Source organism: Ursus arctos, unplaced genomic scaffold (genome assembly GCF_023065955.2).
Source record: "Ursus arctos isolate Adak ecotype North America unplaced genomic scaffold, UrsArc2.0 scaffold_26, whole genome shotgun sequence".
Classification (NCBI taxonomy): domain Eukaryota; kingdom Metazoa; phylum Chordata; class Mammalia; order Carnivora; family Ursidae; genus Ursus; species Ursus arctos.
Genome location: NW_026622941.1, coordinates 14,988,658 through 15,013,450, shown reverse-complemented (window position 1 = coordinate 15,013,450; position 24,793 = coordinate 14,988,658). Strand labels below are relative to the sequence as shown.

Below are 24,793 nucleotides of genomic sequence, written 5' to 3'. Positions count from 1 at the left end.
GTTGCAGGTTTGAGCCACACATTGGATACAGAGATTACTTATGAATAAAAAAAAAAAAATCTTAAAAACAAGTAAGAACAAAAGGAGCTAATGATCAAAAATAACTCTATTAATCTGGCAAAAGCTGAACACTGATTATGACTTACCTGAGTAACCAGTATCTAAAAATGGACTAAAAGCATAAGAACTTGACAGTTTGTATCAACGCAGAGATATGATCAACATGAACATTCTAGTCACAAAAGAAATAAAAGGCGCAGTATGACACAACTTCATGGTTTGAAATTCTCCAACTTAAAAGCTTAAAACAACTTTCATAGATTCCAAGCTATCTGCCACCCAGTGATGTATAAGCATGTATCTGTGTACGGTCTTTAGAGTTTTATAAAACCTAAGTAGAAGAAATCCCCTTGAATCATAAATTTCATAAATATCCAGCAATTTCGTGATTCCACTCTGGCGCATCTAAATCTCAACTTTAAGGTAAGTCAGACTCTGACTGGAGTCTAAGCAGCCCATGGTACACTGACAACACTGCTACGGCAAAGCAGAGGACCAGGCATGTAGCAGGATGACACAAGACTACCGTCCTATGAGACCGCGTATGGCTGGTCAGCGGCTCTCTCCCATGACATACCTCTCTTGGCCTTCGGAGGCTGTCACGGCCAATAGGGCTTTGTTCCACAAATGCCCGGAAACTTACTCTCTGCTTGGTTATTTCTTTTAAGAAAAGTTATCAAGGGTCATTCACAAGATGAATAAGGACAGAAAAAGCAATTTGACAGAGATGTTATTCATTGGTCTAAAGTATTTGCAAATTACTAGTTTAATATACTCCTTATATTTTAAAAAATAAGTACAAGTCTAAACCCAATTGACCGATTTTATTAGGTTGGTAAAAAGGTTTTTTGAATGCCATCTGCACTTGAAGAATAAAGTAAAATAAACATTGCAGACCTATAATTATCCCACTTTTATAAAATATTTTCTATCTGCATACACACATACAGATACACAAAAGTGCCATGAATGCTCACTGATTTTAACGGATTTAGGGGATGGTGCAATTTTAAGCAATTTTCCTGTTTTCTGCCAATTCTGACTCACCTTATTTTTTTCCTTATAACTAGCACGTATCATTTAAATAAGTCATTACTCTGAAATTTTTTTAAAAAGCAGGTCAAGCATTTCTATCCGATGTAGGAGGAAGGTAAATGCAAACCCAGCAAAAAACATGGACATTTTAAAAATGCAGTACAAGTAACTAAATTTCAAAATTAGGCAACAATACGTTTACTAAAGACTGTCTAACCATACTGTCTTTTGATATAGTTATGATGTAGAAAAACTTTCTGGCAATTTCCATTTATAAACTCAAATCCGTATTTTTCCCAGGAAACAAACGTTGTTTTGTTCTAGAGGCATTTTATTTAGACAACTAAAACAATTAGACGTTCAGAAGCAGTATACACTGAAAGAGAAATCAAACCAATTACTTTATCATGTATTCCCTCTTCTTTACAACTAAAGCAAAAAAAAAAAAAAAAAAAGGCTTTCTGCTTTAAGGGAAAAGTCAGAAAAATAGGCCAATATATTTTTCTTCTCCATAATAACATAAACGGCTACAAGAAATCTAATTGTAAGAAGAGAAATTGGATGTTGGCTTGCACATATCCATTAAAAAGACAACCGGCCATACCACAAGAGCCTAATTCCACCTGCCCTCATCTGATACTCTTGCCTTTTCACATACAGGTAATACCAAGTTAGTGCCAGCACTGGAGCTAATTCACATTCCCCATTATTTACTGCCCATGTTTGCCTTAAGCAGAGAGTAACTCTGGGAGGCTGATGCTTTTCTCTGCTTGCTTGTTTCAGTCCATAAGTTGTACATTATCTGAGGCATACGCCCAATGCTCAGGCCTTCACTTCAGGAGTTGAACTATAGATGGAATCTGAATTCTCTGAAGCAATTTCTTCTGTAATGAAAAAATAACAATTAAAAAAAAACCCCACATTAGTCAACTTAATAAAGAAAATGTCTGTGTAAATTTCTGTGTTGGCCACATTTCTGTGTAATGAAGGGATAAAAAGATTTTTTCAGTGTGCTGGTGAGGGGAAGCAAAAGAGAACAAGGGCACATACCAATCACGACTAGACTCATGCCACTGAAAATGCAATGAAAAAATAGTTCACACATTCCACCCATCAAACTCTTTTACACCATAACTTAACTTCCCAGGGACCCTTCTTCTGGGCTAAGGTTTCATTGATTCCACCTATCTAGTAAGAACTGAATTAAAGTCATATATTAAAAGATTTGGCCCCCTCCTTTATTTATTCAAGTTTCAAACAATATTACACAATCAGTGCACCTTACAATCTGTAATTCTAGATTTGGGAAACAGCATTTGGTACATAGTAAGTGCTTAATAAATATTAAATAACAACTATAACTGTAACAATTTTTTTTTATTTTAGCAACTGCCTCAAGTTAGATTCCAAGTGCTATAAGAGTAAACCACCTCAGATCCACACTACATCTCCATGACTGCTACTATGCAATAGACATTTATTTTATAAATGTGTATATAAAAATACATATATGTAAACTTTCCATTATTTAAGTATGATCATATTTAATAAATTTCCTTTGTCAATGAGTAAAACTCACCGAACAGTTCAATTTTAAATCCCCCAGGACTCTACAAAAGTTAATTCATTAGTATTTACCTAGCTCCTCTTCTGTTGTCTCTGGAAAACTGATCTTTGGCTTTGCCAGCTCACCACTATCCTCTTCTATAAAAAGAAAAGCAATCATGATTATGTGAATTATAGTATTACCAATAACTCTCAATATTTAATAAGTAAGAAGAGTGCACCAACACTATTCTAAGCAATGAGCTACAAAGCATAATAGGAACCTCTTCTTTTTTAAGGACTGTGATTCTAAAACAGTACGTCTTTCCTCAAAGTTCACTTTTAAGTTCATACCACAACTACTTTGGGATCAATAACTAAGTATTTTTATTAAAAACATGTCTATTTTATTAATAAGAATCAGTGAGTAATACCAGAGATTAAATACATTTACTTAGAAATTCTAAGTAAATTCTATTGCCCTCTAGCAAATTTTGAATAGGTCCATGTCATTCACCAAATGATCTAGTGTAAAAAATTCAGGAATAGACTAGAAAACACACACACACACAAACAGAAAACACAACAAAAAAATTTAACCAAACAAAATAACACAGAAGCCAATTTATAATTATCGGCTTTTCTGCTTAAACCATATTAAATAAAATCTATAGAAAACAGAAACATAGAAATAAAATGATGAAAAATGACATAAAATTATGAAGCTTAACTTGATAACTCTGTCTTTTTTTTTTTTTGAAGTAAACTCTACCAACATCAGGCTTGAACTCACGACCCTGATATCAAAAGTCACATGCTCCACCAACTGAGCCAGCCAGGCACTCCCTTAACTTGATAACTTTGAATACAAATTCTTACCAGGAAGTACACATTTCCAAAGGCCGTATGTTTTTCCTACCACAGTTTGCCATAGTCTCAATGTTCCATCTTCAGAACCACTGGCATAGAGCTCTCCATCAGGACTAAATCTCACACAGTGAATAGGACCAAAGTGTCCTTTGTAGGATTCTGAAAAAGAGGAAAAGGGCCATTAGATAATTTAAAAACTTAAACGTTGGTTAAGTATTGATACACTATTAGTATTATTAATAATACTCTGTATTATTGGGAAGATGTCATATTCTTCAGTGCAAATTCAAAGAACTAAACTTCATTAAAAATAGTGATTCTTATCACAAAGTGGTAAATAAGGTCTACCATTTCTCTGTAGAATTACCCCCTTCCAATTCTAGCACACATTACGGTGTCATACTGTCCCTCTGAAAAGAAAAAAAAAAAAGAGGCTTCATGTCCCAAAAACGGTGAAGGAAGGGAGTAAATTCTACAGAAAGCAGATCTAAAGTCTGTCAGTTCAATCCCAACTTCCACATCCTAAGCTCACTGCCTATTTACCAGGGAACCAATTCTTATTATAACCACAGAGAGCCACCAGATGGAGCTCTTTTACACACAGGTCCACTCAACTCAGGGACCCTCATCTTTCCCCATCTCTGTCCAACCACAGACTATCAAGAAAGTATTATCATAAGAGTAAAAACTTTCATGAGAGTAGAAAGAATATGGGAGGCTTGGAATGGAAAATAAGCTGGGTGCAATGTCCGGTGTTCACTGTGACCACAAATCTCAGTAAATAATTTACTTCTTTTTGAAAAAGAATAAAAAACCTGGCCAAAACACTCTGAAACTCTGAAAACTGACATTAAATAAAAATAATAAAAAAGGATCTCCCATTTAAAAGTCACATATTCAAACAACAAAGGGTGAACCATAAGCAATTATAATAGATTCTATATGGTCCGTTCACCAAACTTCCACTTGCCCAACCCAAATCCATTAGTTTTCCCAAAGAAACAAAACATAAACGGTTGTCTTTTGTTCTCTGTGTAGAATTCTTGCAAGCTTAATTTCCTTGGGTGGCAAAACAGGACAGATGGACAAAGTAGCAGCTTACAGAGTAAGAAACTATAAAAACTAAATATACTAGTTCAAAAAGCAATACTTTGTGAAGCCTAAAAGTAGATACTGAGAACCATGATTATGACATACCCTAGTCAATCAGATAAATGTAAAATTAGGATGTACATTAACTTCAAATTAATCTTATATGCCGTTCCCCTTTATGAAGGACTATTATGAAAGTGGAAGCAAAAGTCAGACTCCAAAAAAACCCAAACAAAAATCCCCTCCAATTCAGATGCTTAAAGGTATCCCTATAATACACCATGGCTGTTCTTCGCCCACACCTTTCTCTATAGAGCTTAGAGATTCTTACACTGGCAAAGGGGGAGCCAGGTAGATGGGCTACATACCAGCCCTATACTTCAGAAAGAATAAATACCCTTACATCTCTTTAACATGATTTTGACGTAGGACTGCCTCCTCTTACCCCCAATAAATATACTGCACTACTGTACAGGCTATCAGAATACAATGAACTTAAGTAAAAAGGAAAAGGTAAAATTAAGAGTCTGGCATGCTTTGTTTATAGCTCTGTAAATACTTCTACCAAAAGTGGAAAAAAATCCTTTACTTTTTTCACTTGGAAATAACAAGGTTTAGTTAGCTGAAAAATTTGCTAACTGAGGTGTTAATTACTGAAACCTAGCATTTGATAAATGTAACCATATCATTTTAAGGGAGGAAAGAGAACTCACCTAATTCTTCTCCACTATTATAATCATACTTATAAAGTTTAAAGTCTTCACCACCTGCAACAAGAAATTCTTTCTCAGGATGAAGAGATGCAGAATTGATGGTTGCAGGAGCTTCAAAGGACTTAATTGGGTCCAAACTGGAAAATAATTTATACAATATTTATAAATTTTGAATACTACATAAACAATACCAGGAAATAGTTACTTTTAAACTGTTCCTAATTTCTGAAACCCAAGAAATAATTATATCTTGATTTAGTCAAACATAAATAGTGATGCTAAAAAAAAAAAAAAAAAAAAAAACTCTAAATAATATTAGCAAAAAAAGTCCAGAAGGGATACTATGCCCAAGTAGAGTTCATTCGAGGAATACAAAGACACTTTGTGCAGTGAGTGCTTTCCTGGAAATGACTGTGCTGGCTCATTAACAACAGTATGCCTAATATATCTGGATTTTTGCATTGAAAGAAATTTAATTCTGTATTGTTTGATTTTTCCATGACAACCATGCATTACCTTTGAGAACAGAAAATGTTTTATAGTAAGTAATTAACATAATGGATTACTTGTACATTATTCTCAATTGCTGAGAATTTATAAGCTTCTGCAACAAAACCTTCAATACCACAAAAATATAAAACTGCTAAAGATGGTTCCATTTTTACTATCAAGCTTTTGAAAGAATAACCAAATTTGACACTATAGCTATATAATAAAAATCAATGCATATGAAGAGCTTCACATGAATATCAATGAGTTTGGACATCAGCTCTTTCAAAGAAATTGATACATAACTTAGTAAAACCTATAATGTAATACACCTAGCAAAAATATGTTCAAACAATTTTTAATAGCTAAGAATAGTTTAAAATAAAAAATCGAAATTACACTCACAGGGCCCTAGTAACTAAAACAAAAAAAAATACCCACACAAATATACAAATATAATGTTATACATGTGTAACAAAGAAAAAAAGACTAACGGAAAATACAACTACCATTTAACATTCTGGCATCTATGGTTGAAGAACAATGGGTAAATTTTTTTTAATTATCTCTTCCAAATGTCAACAAGGGCATTTAACTACATTTATAGTCACAAAAAAATTAAGTCTATTTTTAAAAAAGGTCTACACAAACTTCAGAATGGAAGAAAAAAATCACTATTTCTCTAAAGCTGTAAAAAAGAAAATAAGAATCAAGATCACAGTGGCATTGGACAGTAATGAACATTAATTATAACACCAATCTGGTGATCTTTTTAAGAAAAATAAAATTTAAAAAAAGAAAAAAAATTTCAAAGTTACTAAATTTTACCAATAATGTCCCCTAAATATTGGAAATTAGCTGGATTAATTCCTCAGTATATCAAATTCTTAAAATACACATTATTAATGGTATGAAAACATTTCCCCCATACTATATAGTATAGGCCAAGATTTGCCTTGCTAAAGAGTTAAATACCTTTCATATGTGCCTTCCAATTTTCAAGTTACAAAAAAAAAAAAAAAAAAGAAGGTATTTCTTGGACATACCTTACTGCACTATGAAAAGCAATAGATCGTCCATAAGTTATAACCAAGATCTCTCCCTCAGGAATATATTCCATACTGCTAACAGACATATTAAAATTTAGAGATTTCACTTCTGTCATGGTAGCATGATCCCAAAGGCTGCAAAAGAGGAAAAGGAAAATATGGTGGTATTTACTCATTTAAGAAAAAAAGCTTAATTCCCGATTATATCTACAGATTAACCAATGAAAGAATAATCACAATTGTAGTAAAACCTATATTCCAACTCTTCAGTTATGGATGACACAGAAACTGGGGTTCCTATACAATGTTAAATTAGTTAGTATCTTGTTAGTGAAGTCAACTTTAATATTTAAATATACCTCCCTTAGCAAAACTACGCTGTAAGACATACATATAAGTCCTAATCTTACCAATTTTAGCGTCACTCTAAATAATAGTTCTTACATTCTGTATTTGTGAATCTGATGATAGTTATATATATATTTCCACAGGAAAAAAACATCAGGTGTCAGCACACAAAATTGTGTGTAGGATTTCGGGAGTTTCATGGACCCCCCCCCCCACCCTCCCCGTAGCCAGCTTGTCTATTGAAGCAGGTTAAGAGCACAGGCTTACAAAGATGTCAGTAATTTTAATTAAGTGTCTTGTGGATTCTGCTCTAGGTTTGTAACAGTAAATGGATAGCTCCAGAAAAATGCGACCTATGTGCAACTTAAGTTTCAATGCTTAGAGATAATTCTTCCTACATACAGTTATGAGAAATATTTAATATATAAGCACTAAGGTCAAATATTTTTCAACTTTAAATCACTAAAGAAAAATTACTTACCGGACAGTTTTATCATCAGCTGAAAGAATCTGTTTATCCTCACTGCACCATAGAGCTTTTTTAATACCAGAGGTGTGACCGCTGATTTCCTTAGGTTCTTAAAATGAAACAATTTAAAATACATTTGTTAATATTTGCTTTTTTAAATTGAGTAATACTGGAACAATTAAATATCTAAAAAGAAAAGAAGTACATTTTAAATTGAAGTGCAACTTTTCAAAGCCCAACACAATGCAAACTTACCGTTGCCACAGAATACACTTAAGTTTTTCTACAATGGAACAAAAATTTATCTGCACGACAAAGAACCCAAGAACAATGCTGCTATGGGTGTGGGAGTGAATACACCACTCCCTCCAGGCTATGTTTCTGCTTTCAAAAGCATTACTGTACCACAACGAAATAAAAGAAGCTAATCTGACATTATCACTAACACTGCGACCCTCACCCAAGCCACTGTTGGAAGTAACAGGAAAAAAGAGGGAAGTAGAGGCTGACAAGAGAAGAATAAAAGCAATGCAGTAATTCCCAAGAATATTTCCACACTGAGAGCAAAGCATCAAAAAAACCAAACAACAAACACCAAACCAAACAAAAAAAACAAACAAAATGGAAAACAAAAAAAAAAGAAAGTCTCTGTTGGAGACTTTCTCTTCAAAACATTAAAACAACAACAACAACTACTACTACTCAGTGTTATCTCTGGGCAAAAGCAGATGCTGGAGGCAAAGCCATTCAACACTACTTTGATTTTGGGCAAGTTACTTAATCTGCTGAAGTAAAGGTTACTTAGCCCTTTCATTTCTTCATCTGTAACATGGGATAACAACAGCTACTACACCTCATAGTTTAAGTATGAAGATCAAATGAGAATATATATCTAAGGTTTCTAACCTGGAGTCTGACATACAGTAAGAGCAGTTAATTGCTATTATTTCTATTGCCAGTACGGTGAAGAGCCACTTTCAAAAGGCAGCTTTGAGAAAGGCAAAAGATGAAAAATGGCCCACGTAAGGCCTGAACTACCTTGCTGAGTCAGAAAGGCACACTGATTGAGGTCCAAGTACTTTGCTATGTTCTGGCATAAAGTTATCAAAGAGAATGAAGAGAAATACCTCCAGGTGCCAATGAAGAAATCTATAAATGTAGTCTGTTTGCTCATCTTAGAAATGCTTTCAGGAAAGAGAGCTACCTTGAGAATAACTGTTTAATATCCAATGTAGCTTTGACGTTCATACAAACTTCTTAAGTTGATAGATTTATGAATAAATAATAAATGCCCACAATACAAAATGTAAGAATATAAAATAAATAAAACAAAACCCTGTTCATCTTAATCTGGTAGCTTCTGAAATATATATTATGTATTATGTGGCTAGAAAAGCATTAAGATACTACAAAAGAGATGAATATCTGGACCAGGGAAGAAAATACGTCTTTTACAACTTCTATGCAATAAGAGAATTCATAAAGGAAATGATAAATTTCACCATCAAAAACTTTACAATGTGTATACCATAAACCTTATTAACAAAATTTAAAAGCAAATGACAAATTGGAATATAATAAAGAACCTTAAAACCACTAAGAAGATGATGAACATCACAACAGATAAATTGGCAAAGGGCATGAACAGACTAGTAGTTCACAGAGAATACATTAAAATGATATTCAACAGTGTTTTATTCTCATGAATAATTTTTTTTCCAAGTTCACATTAATATCACAGAATCATTTTTCTTCAATTAAATTGGAAAAGACAAAGTTAGTTATCAGTGTTTGCCAGAACAGGTTAGCTATAGGTATGTATTTTTATACTTTGGTGGAGCACACTCTGGTAATACCTACCAATGGCTTCCAAGTGTACCTCCTTTTTATCCCAACAATTCTATTTCTATGTAATTATTCTATGGAAATAATTGTGGAAATATGTGCAACCATTAGAATATTAAGCATAACACCACTTATATTTAAAATCTGTCAATAGCCCAAATGGGACACAGTAAGACATTAGTTAATCCAGTTATTCATAGCATGAAAAATGATATAGTCATTAAAAACAGTGGATACAATATTTATAGATATGAAAAAAATTGTAATTTTTTAAATTTTAAAAATTCTTCTGATTAGCTAATATATTCACATGGTTCAAAAATCTGAACAAAATATGCACACTGAAGTTCTCACCCTACTCACCTTCTACAGACAACCATTCTTTCTTACCAAAAAGCAGTAACAGTGCAATGCACCTTTTTAAATTTAGTATGATAAAAATTTAGCAAGATAAATTTTTAAGTTGTAAGAAAACTGTACAAGCACAATGTAGCAAATAAATGGACATTAAAAAAGATATCTCCATAGAAAAAAAGCCTAGAAGAATATGAACCAAAAATTAAAAGATATTAACAGTGATGAATACTGGATTGTTTTCAGTTTTCTCTTTGCGACCATCTTTAATTTCTAAATTTGAGTACTGACCATGATTCCTTTAATCAAGAAAACTTATTTAAATTAAAAGAAAATATAATACAAACACATAAATTACACTTACCTGCTTCAGGCTTGTTCAAATCATATATGCGTAACAGTTTATCCTGTCCCCCGGTTAACAAGTAATTACTATCCTGAAAACACACACAAGCGAAATGTTAACAGAGCAACCATTTTAATAGCTGTATCTCTTTGAAGCTTCTTCAACACCAACTAAAATCCAAATGAAGTTTGCAGACATCACAGAGGTGCAATACAAGCCAATGACTTCTGAGACCATACTAGAGAACATCTGTCCTTCTCACAATTGCCAAAACCCTTTAAGCTCTACAGTTCAAATGTATTATGCCACCTACCACAAGAATTTTCTCCATCTGCCCTGATCCTGCTTCCCTCTCTAAGTAACACCTCTTTGATGATCTCAAATTTATTCTCTCCCTTCTGAAAGTAGTGAGGAAAGATTATTTGCACATTTTAGATGTTCGCTGCTACTGATAGAGAACTGATCCAGGAGTTCCACCGTATCTTAGGATTAACTAAATAAATTTGTATAGCTTAAGCTGCAATTAAATCATATATACACCAATATACACCTAACATCCGCCCCAAATATACAACAAATATACAAAACAATCAAATACACAACCATTATTACATCCCATAATAACAGCAATTTAACTCCCTAAAATAAATTCTGTTTTCTGATACCTGTGTAAAATCCACAGTCTTGACAATGTGTTTATGAGCCAGGGTCATCAATTCATCTCCTGAGACAGCATCCCACACTTTGCTAAAAGTAAAAAGTAAAATTATAAGATAAATATAATGGTAATTTTGATGATAACCAAGTAAGTTAGGTATGTGAAGTGTTACATAAATGCAGTATAAGTCTCCCATTATCTCTAATATCCCTCACTGTTAAGAGTTCATTTGATTATTTCAACGATTCTAAAGGAAAAGAAATTTACCTATAGAAGCCATATAACAATCTAATTTTGACAAAGGAAAAGACCTACAAATTTAAGTAAATGAGATTCATGAACCAGCCCATCCTTACTTTTAGCCTACAGCCATAACATCCTTTTAGCAAGACTGAAAAACATTTTAACCAATTTTAAGTTTCATCTTTCTAATTTGTTTCTCTATTCTCTATTCTCAGGCACATGTAAAACAAAAAAATGAAAAACAAGAAATCTTAAAAAGAATTTACAAGAGAATGAAAGGCCCTGATACATAAAATTTTCAATCAAGACAGTAGAGAAGAAAATATTCTCCCCATTTCTTCCTCAAAGTTGATTCTTAAAATTCTCAAATTCTAATCCAGTTAACTTTCCCCCAAAATATCAGCCTTTGATTATATAATGCTAATACAGGATTTTTAACCTCTCAACTCTTTCTCTGACCCCCTCAACCCAAAATATATATGTGGTTGTGTGTCTATACACATATGTACGTATGCATTACATCAGGGGATAATAATAATACATTAGAAAAATATTGTAAGGGGTTTTCCCAATAAAAAAGATTGAAGTGAAAAAAAAGGTCATTTTATAACAGAAGAGGTCACTGAAAAATAAACAAGAAAACTTTGCTTACTGGGAAAAGAACTGTTAAGAGTGAATAAGCTATGCTCTATTAAGATTTTCATTTTAATATAATTGACATTTATTTTTAAAAATAAAGGGAATAGGGGCGCCTGGGTGGCACAGCGGTTAAGCGTCTGCCTTCGGCTCAGGGCGTGATCCTGGCGTTATGGGATCGAGCCCCACATCAGGCTCCTCTGCTATGAGCCTGCTTCTTCCTCTCCCACTCCCCCTGCTTGTGTTCCCTCTCTCGCTGGCTGTCTCTATCTCTGTCGAATAAATAAATAAAATCTTTAAAAATAAATAAATAAATAAATAAATAAATAAATAAATAAATAAATAATAAAAGGGAACAATAAATGGGGCAGGGGAGCATGATCAAAGTATCATCCAGGAGGGACCACCAGATCTAGTCTTTTCTCTCCTATTTGAAGATGACACTCTGTGACAGAGCATGCTCTAATCACTTGCACTAACTTTGGCATATTTCATTATTCACAGTAAGAGTCCTAAAAAGGCTTACAGCCCTAAAAATATTCTGGAATAACCTAAATGTTTTCTAATGTATTTTTCAATCTCCAGGCATGAAACGGATATTACCCAGCTGGCTGCAGGGCTCAAATCAGGGCAGTGAAGCATCATTAACAGTATCCTTTCCTCAGCTAACCTTGTAGCATTTATTTCCTGCACAACTCATGAAGTACTTGTCATCTCCCTAAACTACTGACCCACCTTGTATCCCGTTTTGTGCATATAATGATTAATGCTAAACGATCAATACTTTTCACATCCTGAGAACATGAGAACAGACTTACCACAAGTCTCAACAGAGGGGCTGCTTAACTTTTTTAAAGCCTTAACAAAAAATTAGGCTTTTCTGGGTGAAAAACATTGCCTAGCTATCTTAACATGTTGACAAAGTCATCAAAAAGGAGGTAATACCACCTTCAATTTATCGACAACCTTATTCAGAGAAAAATCAATCTTTCTATTGTCTTTTACAAGAGAAATGTGATCACACACTTTGGTTACCTACAGACTTCGGGGCCCAACTGCAGATCTATTTAATTATCTTCTGGAACAGAGCATAATAATATTCTCCACTTTTGGCATTCTGTCTGGATGATTTTAATGAGAGGGAAGTGGAGATGCTAAGACGATCATGGGCAGTAAAGCCTGTATTAGCTTCATGAATTAGAAGATGTAAGAGGAGGGAATTTCAGGGAATAGGGTACTCAGCACCTGACTCAACTGCCTGAATTACTCAAGATAATATTCCCAACTGACCCACATACCAGCTCTGCTAAATGTATTTGCTCCATAAGAACACAATTCACTTCTACATAAACATGACATCAATTAATTTTCTGAGAAACATGAGAATGGGGAAGGGAGGAAGAACTTCCTAAAAATGATTTATACCAACTATGATTAATCAGGTAAGTTGGGGAAGCTATTCTTTAGCTGGTTCCAGTTCCATAACAGCAAGCTCCATACAAATCATTAAAAGAGAATACACATGACAAGCACTCCCACTTCTAAAAGACAGACACTGAACAAACGCTGAGTAAGCCTCAGCTACTTATTGAGCAGCCACTATGCAACAGACGCTATGCCAGACTTCAAGGATGTTAAATGGAGAAAGATCTCTCAAATCTTCCCAATAACCATGTGGTCTTACACCCATCTTACAGATACCAAAGTCAAACTTTTAAGAAATGGTCTTACACCCCTCTTATAAATACCAAAGTCAAACTTTTAAGAAGTGATCCATGATCAAACTGGAAACACAAAACATAGCTAGCACATGAACTCAGGCCTAACCAAAGTGAATGCTTACATCTTTCTCACCATGATATGGCAGGAAACTGAGGTGGGGGAAAAAGCAAAAGCATTTCTTCTTAATATTTAAATCTTCTCAACCTTCCTTGCACAAAACCAGAAAGTTTCATGGCCTTAGCCACAGAAGTTCCAAAATAACAAATATGAATTTGGTCTAGTAGGAATGGTAGCTATCATCATTACCTTACACACATAACACATACTCATTAGATTTTAAGCAATGTTCTAAATATTAGAAACATTTTAACTCACTTAATATTCACAACTAACATATGAGATACACACTATTTCTATTCTCATCTTTATAGACGATGACACTGAGAAAGAGGTTAAATAAATTTCCAGGTCACAGGATTCGAGTACAGAATCAGGCTCCAGGGTTCACGCTTTTAATGCTGCTTATAAACATAAGACACCAAGACTTGGACTGTTAAGCAGAAAAACACCACTGAATACCTATCCAGAGACATGTCCTGGAATGTGGGACTTGGGTTATTAATGCTCTGTAAGTGACCTAAATAAAGATAACCGTTCCTCTGGCAGCAAGATACACTCCTGACTACTCTTTCCAAGACTCAATATATTAAGTATTTAAAGTGCCATATTTTTTCACACCTTTTTCTCTCCCCATTTCAGAGGCCGTTATCACATGCGGTAATTTCTGTCTAGTTCTTTATCTTCCCGAGGACTGATATTATCATTTGATCAAATGTACAAACCGAGAGGCTTCACCGATTTTACAGAGACAGGCATCCTTCCCAACAAGCTTTTGCACAAGTCTCTTAAAGATGAGGGCAAGACCATCAGGCAGGAGGTGACAGAGCATTTTGCTCATGTAATTAACACTGACAGGGCCCAGAACTGAGGTTAACAAAAATGTACCCTTTCAGTATTGTAATTCAAAAGCTTGTCTTTTTTTAATGCTAATGTTTATAGTGTCTAACATCTTGTTAACATTTAAAACTTAAGTATATTTAATTTAAAATACTGCTTCACTAACTATTAACTTAACCACAGCAGACTGGAACCTAGTTTCAACAATGACTTTTTTTTTTTTTAAAGATTTTATTTATTTATTTGACAGAGAGAGAGACAGCCAGCGAGAGAGGGAACACAAGCAGGGGGAGTGGGAGGGGAAGAAGCAGGCTCCCAGCAGAGCAGGGAGCCCAATGCGGGGCTCAATCCCAGGATTCTGAGATCACGCCCTGAGCCAAAGGCAGACGCCTACCGACTGAGCCACCCATGCGCCCCTCAGTAATGACATTTTTAAAATCCACCTACCAAACCTCTGAAATCTAGAGCTGAAAATCCCAATTTCTGCCTCTGTTATAAAATCAATGACATTCATTTCCAATGACAATATTCCTACTAAACTGAGCAAAAAACAAACTTTGGAGAAGCAAAACCAAGATCTATCATTCACCCATTCTTTACCCTCTACTTTAGAAAACTTCCTTTAGTTATTTACTCAACAAATATAAGAAATTAAATAAGCCAGAGAATATAAAAAATATAACCTGACCTCAAGAACACATAAATTAATTAAGTACTATAAAAGTGCCAGAAGTTTTGGGGCGCCTGGGTGGTGCAGTGGTTAAGCATCTGCCTTTGGCTCAGGGCGTGATCTCAGTGTTCTGGGTTCGAGCCCCACGTCAGGCTCCTCCACTAAGAGCCTGCTTCTTCCTCTCCCACTCCCCCTGCTTGTGTTCCCTCTCTCGCTGGCTGTCTCTATCAAATAAATAAATAAAATCTTAAAAAAAAAAAAAAAGTGCCAGAAGTTTTAACACAGGTAATAGTGTGAGCACAAGGAATGAACCTTTTCACCATAAGTCTTCCATCTGAGAATCACTTTTACCAAATTAACAAAGGAGAATGACACACTACAAGTAGCATGTTGACATCTAAAGTAATATCTGACCTGAAGCTGTTGACAGTAAAGGATTTATATAAATTCAAGCAGCTCCTTATTTTATCAGTATTACATACAATCACAACAGGGCACAGCACAAAGCCTTACAATGGCTACGCATAAAGACATACCAGAAATCTATTCATGAAAGGCACAGAAAAAAATTCAGACTAATGACATTTATAACTTTTCTTAATTGATCTCTCATCATCTCAAATTTAATCCCAGGTAAGCACTATATCTCCCTCTCCTTATTTAAAATACTGTAACTCATTTTTTAACTTTACATACAGTAAAATTCATTCTGTGGTATAGAAATCTACATTTCAACAAATGCATAGAGCCACATATCCATCACCACAAACAATCTGTCTTCATTTTTTTCATATATTTGATTTGCTTAAAACAAAGGAGCAACACATATACAAATGCTCCTAGTTTGGAACTCTGTGAAAGAAAGAAAAAGAAGAAAGAAAAACAAGACTGTTTACTTTCCTGACTTGAGTCTAACAAAGTTTACTATCATACACAATAACTCTTGACTTTGCCTTCATCAGTTTAAACATTTAAGGGTCTGCTAAGTCATAAACACAATTAGGAACTAGAATACCAAGATTATGTAAAATATGAAAGTGACCTGAAGGGGAAAGTGGGTCATTACAAGTCACTCTAACACATGTAAAAGTCAAAAATCAAAATAGGTAAGGTGTATTCTGGCAACAATTTAAGTTTAGTGTAACTAGACTGTTAAGGCATATGGTATGTAGTGTCAGATGATTACTGATAAACTAGGATGAGGCCAAATTTTAAACTGGTCAACAAATGAAATTTAACCTTTAGGCCAGTGATTCTAAGGCTTAATCAGAACCAACTAGAACTTTAGGAAAGAAAAAAACTGATGTTGGGGACTCCATCTCCAGACCAATTAAAACAATTTGTCAGACAACACATGCATCTGAACATTTTAAAACTTCCCAGGTTATTTTTGGGTTCACTCGAGGTCATGAACCACTGAAACCGCAGAGGCACCAGGAAGATCATTAGAGAAGTGACATGATGAAATTTGTTTTTAGGAAGACTATGGAAGATGAAAAGATAGGAAAGATACTAGTGGTAGAGGCATAAAAAACATCATAGAGGACATTATGTTGGTGGAATCAACAATGTAGACATAACAAAAAAACCAAGAATATTTAAATTTCAACCTTAAAAAACTTGGAAAACGAAGAGTAATTGGGTTTAGGAGCTTTAAATATGGGTAGAGCGAGTTAACAAAACCAGAGTGAAACAGGGCTAAAAATCTGGGCCGTGAGCACTTGGGCATCACAGAAGTGTGTGATACCACTCAGAAAGCGCATGTTGAGCATTTTTAAGCACCACCACCAAGATTCAGTATGTAGAGTGCTTGTCAATAATGCAGAGTCCTTGGTCCCAATCCAGACATACAGAAAAGTCATTTAAAGTCTCTGAAAATTGATGAGAACCACTGAAGAGAAAAAAAAGCAGAAAGGAACAGAGCGGAATTTTAGTGAGCTCAAACACCATGGTAGGCATTGGGTCAGAATTTTATGAATAACTAAGGCTGAAGTTCTGAGTACGATCCATGGAGATCTCCCAAACTGGCCAATTTGGTTATACTTACGCAGTGAAATCTGCAGCTGCTGTAGCTGCTTTGGTGGCATCCTTATTCAATGTCGCACCCCAAACAGCACCCTTATGACCCAAAAATGTTCCAATCCAGTCTCCTGTATCTCCCTGGCGTAGCATAGGTTTGCCGTCTAAAACACATTTAAAAAGACGTGTGATTTAGAAGTGCAGATTACTTAAAATTTAGGACTCGAACATAAAGTGATAGTGTTAAATAGCAAAGTGTTAAACTGCTTTTGTTGTGTAACTATTCTCATTCACTAGGGTCACTAAAAAACGTCCAGAAATAAATCAACTGAAGAGCTGAGCCAGACATTCTCACTGAAGCATTTGTAATTCGGTGGGAAGAATACTGATCTGCCTAAAAATAACCCAGATTTGAGTCTTATTTTAGACAAAGTTCTTAACCGGAACCTCGGTTTCCAACTGAAAAATGGGGCTAATACCACAAAGGAATGTCCAGTAAAATAAAAGCAATGACAAATCTCTAAAATAAGGAAAGGTATTACTTCGGCTGGCCTATTTTCTCCATTTCCCATATCCTTGAAAAATTATTACAGTATATAACGGCCGGGGCTTCTAGGCAAGTGTACAGTCCCGCTTCTCCAAAAATAGCAATAAAAGTGAAATGAAAGGCCTAAATTGGGGGCAGTACTTAGCCTCGTTAGAGAATCAAAAAACCCTCCCTTGGCTCCAGCTGCGCAATCCCTAATACAATGTTTCCCCCATCAGACCACCGTTGGCCCCAATCTCAAAAGACTGAGATCACCCTTCCGCACTGAGGAGTACCGGCCACTCTACCTTCCGGCCCAGTCCTATCCATCAAGGACCCGGATCCAGGGGCCCTGCTCACCTTTGCAGGCGCTGATTAAGAAATAGCCATAGGGCGTGATGCCACTAAAGGCCAAATCGACCACAGGCCGCGTGTGGCCCGAGCAGGTGAGCGGCGTCTGCCTCATTGCCATGGCGGCGGCGAACCGAGCGATCCGGCTGTGGAGCCGAGGGTCGTCTTGTCTTTTCTTTCCTTTGCCGCAGAGCCTCTGGCTCAAGGCCCCCGCCCTGACACTGGGGCCTGGGGCTGGGCCGAGAAACAGGAAAAAAAGGCCAATCGGGTAGCACCGAGGTCAGGAAAGGGTTGGGGATGGGTCAGGGAGTCTGCGACGGGCGACCGACAGCCGCCTAGGGAGGGAAAGGGAGGGAGGGAGGAAAGTAGGGGAGGGGGAGAACCGGAGACCCGGCGGCCACGACCCGCACCGTCCACACCGGTACTGGCAGGAAGTGACGCTATCAATGACGCCAAGCGTCCGTCGGAAGTGACGATCTAGCGAGAACGCAAGTTTGCCGGGTAGCCGCGCGAATACGATAGCAGCGCGCAGGCGCGAGAGCAGCACACGTTGGGCACGTGACGCTAGCCCCACGCCGGCTACGTACGCCTGGAGGAGCTCTAGACTTTACCGCAGAGTACCCCGTGCCTAGCTCTGACCAGCCAGAGACTGTCTTTCTGTCTCCGGGCGGAGTTTGGTGAGTGCGAAAGCTGTGAGTGCCAGTCTCAGACCCTGGACCTGGCGGCCCCTATGAATTAAGCGCCAAGCAACCGACTGGCTGGACTGTGCTTGCTATCTGAACATCTAGACAGAACAACCAGAGTTCCCAGCGGCGGCCCAAACTAGCGAAAATGTCCAAGAATTTTTTTTCAGTTCTTATGAACAACTACAAAGGCAACCCCTCGGGGGTTGTCTACAAGTTCAGGCCCGTAAGAAAAATAATTTCTCCAGGCACTCCTATGTAAAAATTCCTGTATGCTAGCGTTTTAGACATGAGTGTTAGTGACTTTAAATACAGTTAAATTTAAATCACTTTCCCTTTTAAGGACTTCGAAGGACTCTAGAGCAGTGGTCCCCAAACTTTTTTGATAAAATACTCGTATCAGTAAAACTCGAGTCTGCATTCCCATTATGGGGATGATAATTTTTTATATTAAATACATGTACATTATAATTGGGCAAAAACATACTAGAAGAATCTGAAAACTAAATATAAATAGAGACTCTGGTATTATCTTCCTGCAGGCAGCCCACTTAGGCTATGGGTGTCACCGCTCTGTGTAATAAGCGGACCTCTCCGTTGTCTTCTCATACAAAACCTCTGTAAGCAGGAAACGTCTTATCTGAGGCAAGTTGTTTCTTTCCTTTGATGTTAGAATGTAAACCGAAGACAGAGATTTTTGTGATTCTTTCACTGCTTTATTCCCAAGACTGTAATATCTTAGCACATACCAATAAATCAGCACAAATGACTGAATGTTTCCTTCTCCGTCATCTTTTTTAAATAAACATGTATTTCAAAATTCAAGTCTTGAACGGGGACTTGAAGTACTTCCACATTCTGTTTTCTTAGCATTTTCTTCATTTATCTATAGTACAGACTTGCCGTATATGTTTCCCATTATCTTTGGTTCTACTTTCTCTGTGCCAACCTCACACTATGGTCCAACATACACACACACACACACACACACACACACACACAGACTCCATTCACACACTTAAATTATGAGCTTCTTGATGGCAATGGTTATGGCTTTGGCATCTTTGTATTCTAGTACTGAAGAGTGAATGGCATTTAGTGGGTGCTCAACAAATGATTGTTTACTGATTAAATAAATAACTACATTACTGATGGACATAAATAAAAGACACAAGTTAAAACAGCTATTCAGTAATATTAATATATCTCCATTTGCTGCTCATTGTGTGTAGATAAGCATATAACTGATAAACTACCTAGTCTCTAAAGAATGTGTACGAATTTCTGTAGTGACAGATGGTAACTATCCTTATGGTGGTGAGCATTGCATAATGTATAGAATTGTCATTATGTTGTACACCTGAAGCTAATATAACATTGTATGTCAATGATACTTTAATTTAAAAAAAAAAAAGGAAACAGAGGGAATAATTTGGTTTTTAAAAAGTGTACTTCCTCCTCATTTGGATTCTGATTTTTGAGAGTATTATGTATCCTGATCAATGGTGTGGACTTCAAGGGGAGCTTAATATTAGAAAACAAATTAATGTAATATCACTCCAATACAGTATTCTATTAGATATTTAGATAACCCAAGAAGGCATAAGTGTTGCAAAGAAAGTTACAAATCTGTAATTGTTTAAAGATTATTTGTGGAGATTATATGTAAAGAAAAATGTTTTTAAGATCTAATATAAATTACTGAAAGCAATTAAAGTTTAGCAAGTTTGCTGGATTTAAAAGAAAAAAGTATTGCAAAACTAATTGCATTTCTATAACTAGCACCAAACAAAATGTGGTTTTAAAATGTGCTGTATAAAATAGCATCAAAAAAATAAATAAACAAAAAAAATAAAAAATAAAAAAAAATAAAATAGCATCAAAACATCAAAAGTACTGGGGAGCCTGGGTGGCTCAGTTGGTTAAGCATCTGCCTTCAGCTCAGATTATGGTCCCGGGGTCCTGGGATTGAGTCCCACGTCCGGCTCCTTGTTCAGCAGAGAGCCTGCTTTTCCCTCTGCCTGCGGCTCCCTCTGTTTGTTCTCTCTCTCACTATCTCTCTATGTGTCAAATGAATAAATAAAATCTTTAAAAAAAAAGACATAACAAGTACTTGAGATTAAATCTGACCAAGTATGTTTCCTAGCAGAAAAAAATCTGGCACACTGAAATGTAGAAATTGAGGAGCATTTAATGAATGGATCATTTACTAAGATGAAGTCAGGACCAAAAGTAACCAATAAGGGAGTGCCTGGCTGGCTCAGTCAGTCAGGCCTCTCTCTGACTCTTGATTTTGGCTTAGGTCATGACCTCGGGGTCTTGAGATCAAGCCTACTGTGGAGCTCCACGATTCATTCTTTTCCTGTGTCCCTTTCCCCATCCTCCCTAATGCATTTTCTCTCTCTCTCTCAAAAACAAAACAAACAAAGTAACCAATAAGGAATGGTGAGGAAACCCAGGGAGAAGATGGGGTTTTAACCATAAATCTGAGTGGGCAATTGAAAGGGAGCAGTTATCTGAACTTGAATTCCCAAAGTCACTGCTGCAAGAGAAGGCTAGAACTCCAAGACTCAGGAGAGGAACACAGCTGCAGCCAACCATCATGAGCCCAGTAGTGGACAAGTAATGAGAGAATAAATACTCAGATCCCCTGCCCATGTTTCCCACTAGCTAAACCTCTTCAGAGGTCAGGAGGCAAGGAAGCTTTTTGCTGGAGTCCGTAAGTGTCAGCCCTTTAATACATGAAACAGGGCAGAAGGAAGGAGTCAGGATCTGATGAATAAGTTGAGAATATTCAATATAATTTTAAGACCTCTATGGAAAATGATAAATTTTATTGAAAGGCATTAAAGAATATAAAAATAAATAGATGGATATATTGTGTTTATGGATTGGAAGATTCAATATTGGAAAAATGCCAGTGCTCCCCTATTACAAGCTAAATTATACCTCTCCCCCCAAATTCATACCTCCAAATCGAACCACCAGAATGTGACTATATTTGGAGATTTGGAGGTAGGGCCTTTAAAGGGGTAATGAGGATAAATGAGATCATATGGGTGGGCTCTAATCAAATATAACGGGTGACTTTATCAGAAGAGTATACAGACAACGTATGTGGATGACCACATATGAGCAGGCAGCCATCTGCAAGCCCAGGAGAGAGGCCCAGAAGAAATCAAACCCGCGACGCCTTCATCTTGGATTTCTAGCCTCCAGAACTGTGAAAAAAAATAAATTTCTGTTTAAGCCACCCAGTCTGTGGTATTTCATTACAGCAACCTTGCAAGCTAATACATTTCCAAATTAATACACAGATTCAATACAATTTCAAATAAAAGTCGCAATTGTTTAAAATGAAACTTTACATACCAATGTTGATATATACAATAGCAAAAGACCAAACTAGCTGACACACTCTAAAAGAAGAAAAACAAATGCCTGGGTGGTTCAGTCCATTAAGCATCCTACTCTTGGTTTCAACTCAGGTCATGATCTCAAAGTCATGAGATCGAGCCCTGGGACAGGCTCTGCACTCAGTATGGTGGAGTCAGCTTTGAGATTTTCTCCTTCTTCTGTTGCCCCTCCCCCCTCTCTTGCACACTCTTTCTCTCTCTAAAATAAATAAAATCTTATAAAAAGTATAAGAAGAGAAACAAGGGAGAAGACTTCCCTAACTAGAGATCATGAATTTTTCTTTCAATTTCAAGAGTAATAAACATTGTGGCATTGGCACTGGATAAAAATAGAAAAAAAAAGTACAAAGTAATAGTCCACATACAGAAAAATCTAATGAATGACAAAGCTACATTGTGGATTAGAGGGAAAAGAATAATATTAATAAAGTTCTTGAGGGAGATTGGAGGCAGATATTTCCCTAGTTCAGTTTATGGATGAGGACACAGCGGGCCCACACCTTGATTTCAGCCTTCAAAATAGCAGAAGTCCCAGTTAAAACATGTTGGACTCCTAATACATGCAAACTGTGGGATAACAAATTTGTGATATTTCAAGCTGTTAATTTTTAGAAACTGAGGTATAACGGACATAACAGTTTCAGGTATACAACATAATGATTCGATATTTGTGTATATTGCAAATGATCACAACTTTTGAATATGCAATATAGTAGTATTAATTATAGTTGCCATACTGTACATCACATCCCCATGGCTTATTTATTTTAGAACTGGAATTTTGTACCTTTGACCCCCTTTACCTATTTTGCCCACTCCTCCTTTCCACACTCTGCCCTTCCACCCCATCTCTGGACACCACTAACCTGCTCTCAGTATTTATCAGCTTGTTTTGCTTTTTTAAATTTAGATTCTGCATATAAGTGAGATCATAGAGTATTTCTGTTCCTCTGTCTGACTTAGTTCACTTAGTATAATGCCCTCGAGATCCATTCATGTTGTTAAAAATTGCAAGTTTTTTTATGGCTGAATAATTTCCGTTATACATATATACCGCATTACATATATATAACATTTTGTTTACTCATTGATCCATGGATTGATACTTTGGTTGTTTCAATATCTTGGACATTGTAAATAATGCTGCAATGAATATAGGAGTACAGATATCTGTTCAAAATACTGATTTCATTTTCCTTGAATATATACTCAGAAGTGGGCTTACTGGATCATAGAATAGGTCAATTTTTTTTTCTTTTAGAAAACTCCATACTGTTTTTCATAGTGGTTATACCAATTTACATTTCCACCGAAAAGGCACAAAGGTTCCATTTTCTCCACATACATACCAACACTAATTATTTCTTCTCTTTTTGATAATAGCCATTCTAACAGATTTTTTCCCCAAGATTTTATTTATTTATTTGACAGAGGGAGAATGCTCACAAGTGGGGGAGTAGCAAAGGAAGAGGGATAAGTAGGCTCTCTGCTGAGCAGGGAGCCCATTGTGGGCTCAATCCCAGGACCCTGGGATCATGACCTGAGCCAAAGGCAGATGCTCAACCGACTATGCCACCCAGGCACCCTAATTCTAACAGATTTGAAATGATATTGTGGTTTTTTGATTTGCATTTTCTTAGTGATGAGTGATGTTGAGTACCTTTTCATGTACCCGTTGGCCATTGTATGCCTTCTTTGAAAAAATGTTTATTCAGTTCCCCTGCCCATTTTTAAATTGGATTGGTGTTCTGCTATTGAATTGTATGAGTTCTTTATATATTTATATATTTAGAGTATTAACTCCTTAACTAATATATGGTTTGCAAATATTTCTCCCATTCCATAGATAGCTTTTTCATTTTGTAATTTCTTTTGCTGTGCAGATGTGTTTTAGTTTGATGTAGTCTCACGTATTAATTTTTGCTTGTGTTGCTTATGCTTTTGGTGTCATATCCAAAAAATCATTGCCAAGACCAAAGTCAAGGAGCTTTGTCCTGTTTTTTTCTAAAGATTTTATTTATTTATTTGATAGCGCATGCGAGAGAGAGCACAAGCAGGAGGGAGGGCAGAGGGAGAGGAAGAAACAGACTCCCCACTGAGCAGGGAGCCTGACTGGGAGCTCTGGGATCATGATCTGAGCCAAAGGCAGATGTTTAACCAATTGAGCCACCCAGGCACCCCTGGTTTTTTTTTTTTTTTCTAGTTTTATCACTTTAGTTCTTATGTCTAAGTCTTTAAACCATCTCAAATTAATTTCATTATTCTTCATGTGATTATTCAGTTTTCCCAACATTATTTATTGAATAGTCTGTCCTTTCCCCATTGTCTAATCTCAGCTCCCTCATCAAGTATTAGTTGACTCTATCCTACAAAAGTTTATTCCTGGGCTTTTGATTTTGTTCCGTTGATCTATATGACTGTTTTTATGCTAGTACAATACGTTTTGATTACTATAGCTTTGTAGTATAGTTTGAAATCAGGAAGTTCAGTGCCTCAAGTTTTGTTCTTATTTCTCAGGATTGTTACCTCTATTTGGGGTCTCTTGTGATAACATACACATTTTAGGACTTTTTTCCTATTTCTGTGAAAAATGCCATTGGAAATTTGATAGAGATTGTGTTGAATCTATGGATGGCTGTGGGCAGTATGGACATTTTAGCCATATTAATTTTTCCGATCTGTGACTATGAAATATCT

At 36.1% G+C, this 24,793-nt stretch overlaps 1 protein-coding gene across 1 annotated transcript; it reads right to left on the bottom strand.

Annotated features, from left to right (window-relative positions):
• Window positions 1–869: 869 nt before the first annotated feature.
• STRAP (serine/threonine kinase receptor associated protein) lies at window positions 870–18,468 on the bottom strand. The gene is made up of 10 exons (XM_026502345.4): window positions 18,007–18,468; window positions 17,149–17,284; window positions 10,881–10,962; window positions 10,234–10,306; window positions 7,683–7,779; window positions 6,851–6,988; window positions 5,316–5,452; window positions 3,520–3,669; window positions 2,734–2,799; window positions 870–1,979 (listed from the first exon to the last, which is right to left on the bottom strand). Exons 1-10 carry the CDS (start codon window positions 18,116–18,118, stop codon window positions 1,918–1,920), a joined length of 1,053 nt encoding a protein of 350 aa, XP_026358130.1. The 5' UTR covers window positions 18,119–18,468; the 3' UTR covers window positions 870–1,917.
• Between the last annotated feature and the right edge of the window lie 6,325 nt (window positions 18,469–24,793).